General features: G+C 46.8%; 1 protein-coding gene across 1 annotated transcript; it reads left to right on the top strand.

Annotated features, from left to right (window-relative positions):
• Positions 1-347: 347 nt before the first annotated feature.
• FABP1 (fatty acid binding protein 1) lies at positions 348-4152 on the top strand. Its single transcript, XM_074148177.1, has 4 exons — positions 348-414; positions 1479-1651; positions 3505-3597; positions 4102-4152. The coding sequence occupies exons 1-4, from the start codon at positions 348-350 to the stop codon at positions 4150-4152; spliced, it is 384 nt and encodes a 127-aa protein (XP_074004278.1).
• The last annotated feature ends 261 nt before the right edge of the window (positions 4153-4413 follow it).

The following is a 4413-nucleotide window of genomic DNA, read 5'->3' on the forward strand; positions in this document are numbered from 1 at the left end:
CTTCCAGACTGCAAGCTCACTAGATAAATTGGCCCATTCCTCTCATAATTAATCTCTCTGCACTATTTTTTTTTTATCAATTGTTTATGGATGCCACGTTGCTACCCCCATAAAATGGGCTTATGGGATTTTCCCTGCCCCCACATTGTAAATCGAGGTCCGTAAAATGTAGAGCAATTTATCACTGAACATTGCCCAGTTTTATGTTAATGTTTGAACATGGCCATAAAAGAATTACATCATCTTACCTCTGACCAACTTTTAGGGCAAAAGGACCTATAAAACCAAGCTCCGCTTACCAGCAAGGCACCTTCTCTTGTCTTGGGAGCACTGAGTGCCTTTCCATCATGAGCTTCACTGGAAAGTATGAGCTCCAGTCCCAGGAAAACTTTGAGCCTTTTATGAAAGCCCTTGGTAAGTGCCTGCATGTGCTGTGTGCTGCTTTTCCTCCACAGATCCCACCGATATTTGGGACTCCAACTGTGCTGATGTGCTGATGACATAGATTGAAAACATCTCTCAGACTTCCTATTTCTGTCTGCCATCTTGCAGTTGTATTTCTGTGTGTTTTTTAAATACTTGTGCATGGAGATGTGATCTCAAAATAGAAGAGAAAACATCTCTCAGGCTGGTGGCTGGAGGTCAAGAGATGCTGGGTGAAATTTTATGGCTTGCAGGAGAACGATCCCAGCAGTCTCTGCAGCCACAGGCCAGCGCGGCAGTGCTGCACACACGTGCTAAGCCAGCGAGACCTTGGTGGCTTAGGGTGACTGCAGGTCTGCCCCATCAGGCTGTGAGATTTAAGGGTGAGCAGGACATCACTCAGCCTACTGTGCTGCTTCTCAGTGATGCTGCAAAGCCCACCATTCATCAGAAAAATAGTTGTTGGGTTGTTTAAATGCTTAAAGATGAATGTGGCTAGGAAGATTTCCACCAGTGTCCATGCCAGGGAATGTGCTCCTGCAGAGATTTAGGGGACTTTGCACTACTTCTGCACAGTTATGTGCCCGAGGGGTTCTATCTGTCAGATCAGCTTCAGGCTTTGGGAGAAGACTTAAGTGAGCTAGTTCTGAAGGACCCTGAATCTCATTAAAAAACCCCTACTTGGTTCCCTCCTTCTGCCTCAATGTATTCCATTTTCTCTGCTTGCCTGTCAGTGAAAGAAGGAAAGCAGGGGTCTTTCTTTCCCTCTGATGCTTGGCCAGGGAAGTAGCTGTTCTGCTCACAGTCAAGTTGGTGGCACAAGGGAGAAGTCTAGTTCCCACACAAACCCAGGACGATAGCATTTGTTATACTTCCTCCCCAGCAGACTCAGGGCCATGTGGCCCTTGGGGAACCATCATCCCTGTGAGGCTTTTCCACACGAGATTAGAAATCCTCCCAGCTATGGGTCCCCAAATCCCACCGCATTTATACAGCAGCAGCAATCTACCCACTGATGGCTCCAAGGTCCATCTAACTCTCTTGTTCCTGGGCAGGGCTTCCTGATGACCAGATCCAGAAGGGCAAGGACATCAAGAGCATCTCAGAAATCGTGCAGGATGGGAAAAAGTTCAAGGTTACCGTGACCACTGGCTCCAAAGTGCTGCAAAATGAGTTCACCATCGGGGAGGAATGCGAGATAGAGATGCTGACAGGAGAGAAAGTCAAGGTGAGTGATCAGCTCCTCTTCTGCCAGGAATAGGGCTCAGGGACATTAAATTAAATTAGCCAACCCCCCCACTCTTGAGCCAAAGGGGACCAGACCACAGATGTTAAAGCTGACAAGGACAAAGACCTGGGTAATTCCCCAGCCTGGTTCTGTGTCTCACAGTTTGCATGCATGATTTAATATAATGGGAAGGGGCCAATTGCTGAAACCAAGTCTGTAGGTGTGACACCCACTGCCTTGCTCCCTGTAGGTCCTCACCAAATCTCTCAGGGACACATTTCCAAAAATGACAGTCCATTTCTGAGCCACGCTCCTAAGAAACTCAGAGCCCAAGACTGAAGTTCCCACCCCCCCTCTTCACTTTTACAAAACAAGATCCCCAACCCACACTTCTGCAGATGAAGCCTTGCATTTCTGAAGCTATTTTAATAGCTAGATTGGAAAACGCAGGAAGCCAGTGTTTAAATAGCCCATTTGGAAAAGGAGGATAGAGATGCTTTGATAAATTTTTCTGACAGCAAAAGGTCTGAAAGATTTGAGGTGGAAAAGGGTCAACTTTCTGTCATGTTGCAACACGAAACATACCCCCACCTTCGTTTTGTTGACTTAAAGGTATTGCAGGAAAGTCAGCCAATGAATCATAAACCAATAAATCTCTCCTTTTAAATCCCAGCGGCTGTTAGCTTTTCTGCTAGCCTTTTCCACTGCTTCTGTTTACACTGGGTGAGATAATTTGGCAAGGTGAGGATTTATCACCCTTGAAATTGGGTCAGCTCCTGTTCCTGGACATTAGTTTCCAATAGCTCATAAAATGTCAAGACAGCGCCACCAGCAAATATTGCCTCTCACCGTTACCTCGGGAGAAGATGATATTGCAGTGACTTTTGAAAGCAGGAGGGATGATCACCAAAGAAATGCCCCAGTGAATTGGGCTCTGAGAGCCGTACGGACTCTATTACGCTTTCCAGCACCACTGAAGTCACTCGCACATAAACTAGGAGGAAACAGCTATTAGAAGAGTCTTACTCTCTAGATCAGCAGCTCAAGGGCAGATGAACATGTCTTATAGCTGGACAGACAGATGAACAGAAATGGGTTTTGCTGGGCCATTTGTTTGAGTAATTTCAATGATCAGTGATAGCTGCCCTGGGGGTGCTGGTGGTTTCTGTAGCCTTTTTAGATGTGCATCTTCTGGGGTTCTCAGCAGACAGATGTGCCTGTCCCTTTGAGAGCTTTGCAGCCATGATTGAGTTTCTGGAAGCTCCTTAAACAGTTTCCCATCTTGACCAAGATTCCCCCCAGCCCCATATTGTTGCCCATCTCCCTGTCACCTGACCCCAAAGGAGGTTGCTGCAGCAATGTGCAATAGGAGAGTGGTGGAGAGGAGACAACATGACACACCCTGGCCCAGCTGAGATGGTTCTGCAGTCCTCTCCCTGGAGGTGTGCAGCTCCTCTTCTTCTGGGTGCTGCATGAGGAACTGCCCCAAGGAGCATCAGGGCTTCATGGAGGCAGCAGCATTGGCAGGGTGAAGAGCCTTCCTTCTTCTCCCCCAAAACTCCTCATCCCTGGAAATGTTCAAGGCTAGTTTGGATGGGACTTTAAGCAACCTGTTCTAGTGGAAAGTTGTCCCTGCTCAGGGAAGGGGAGTTGGAACTAGATGATCTTTAAGGTCACTTCCAACTCTAACCATTCTATGATTATTCTATGATTCTGTGAAAAGTCAAGGATGCCAAGGGGTGCCAGGGGAGCTCTGGCATCTAACAGTGCAAGGAGCTGTGATTGAGTCTCAGTTTGAAGGGGAGAGAATAGTCTCCAGCAATAACCTGAATGCCTCTGTCTCCTCCTACCAGGCTGTTGTTCAGATGGAGGGTAACAACAAACTGGTCACAAGCCTGAAAGGGCTGAAATCCGTCACTGAACTCAACGGAGACACCATCACCCATGTAAGTGTAGAAGAGAGGGGCAATGGCCACCATTACAGTGCCTAGTGAAGCCCTACAAAGCCTACAGAGATGCTGGGCACCTTACAGAGGTGCTGGAGATGAACACGTGCTTGCACTCAGGCTCTGTAGCCAAAGCCGGTCAGCTGGCCAGGCACTGAAGGCAGTTTTTCAGAATAGTCTGATTATAAAAGTACTCTTTGAGACTTTAATAGGTATTTTTGATCAAAGTTTCATGCAATGAGAGCATGTTCTCACCCACCCAGATGTATATATTTGTGGCACTTATAAAGAAGAGAGGCGCAGCAGACTGATGCCAGTTGAGGGATGCCAGATTATCCCTACCTGCTTTGGCATATTCATGAAGACATCCTAAGCTTTAATAATTCAGTTTATAGGAGATAGACTGGGGGCCAGTCCTGTTTTGATTTTCAATACAAGATCCTTTCCAAGTAGAGTTTGTGGCCAAGTGTCATGAAAAGCTAATGCTTTCCATTTGTATTTCAGACAATGACCATGGGAGACCTCACCTTCAAGAGAATCAGCAAGAGAATCTAGAGACCCTGCACATGCCAACCATTTTACTGTGTAAAATGTCTCCATTAAAGTAAAATTTGTATTAAAGGCCTCTTCATTATCATCAACCTCTTCACTGTTGCTATAAATAGATGCAAGCCTCCAAAATTCACGCAAGCCCTGGTAGAAATTGGGCAACAGGCTAAGCCAAGGCTATGCTGCTGTCAGTGAAGGGAGCCAGGCTAGGGAGCAGGCTCAGAGCCATTGAGTGACCCTCTGCGATGTGCTCCATGCTGATGAGTG

The sequence above is a fragment of the Numenius arquata genome, chromosome 5 (genome assembly GCF_964106895.1).
Source record: "Numenius arquata chromosome 5, bNumArq3.hap1.1, whole genome shotgun sequence".
NCBI lineage: Eukaryota > Metazoa > Chordata > Aves > Charadriiformes > Scolopacidae > Numenius > Numenius arquata.

Coding starts and splice junctions, on each gene's coding strand:
- FABP1 (XM_074148177.1), top strand. CDS start 348: ATGAGCTTCACTGGAAAGTATGAGCTCCAGTCCCAGGAAAACTTTGAG. Junction 415..1,478: donor GCCTTTTATGAAAGCCCTTG/GTAAGTGCCTGC, acceptor GTTCCTGGGCAG/GGCTTCCTGATGACCAGATC. Junction 1,652..3,504: donor TGACAGGAGAGAAAGTCAAG/GTGAGTGATCAG, acceptor TCCTCCTACCAG/GCTGTTGTTCAGATGGAGGG.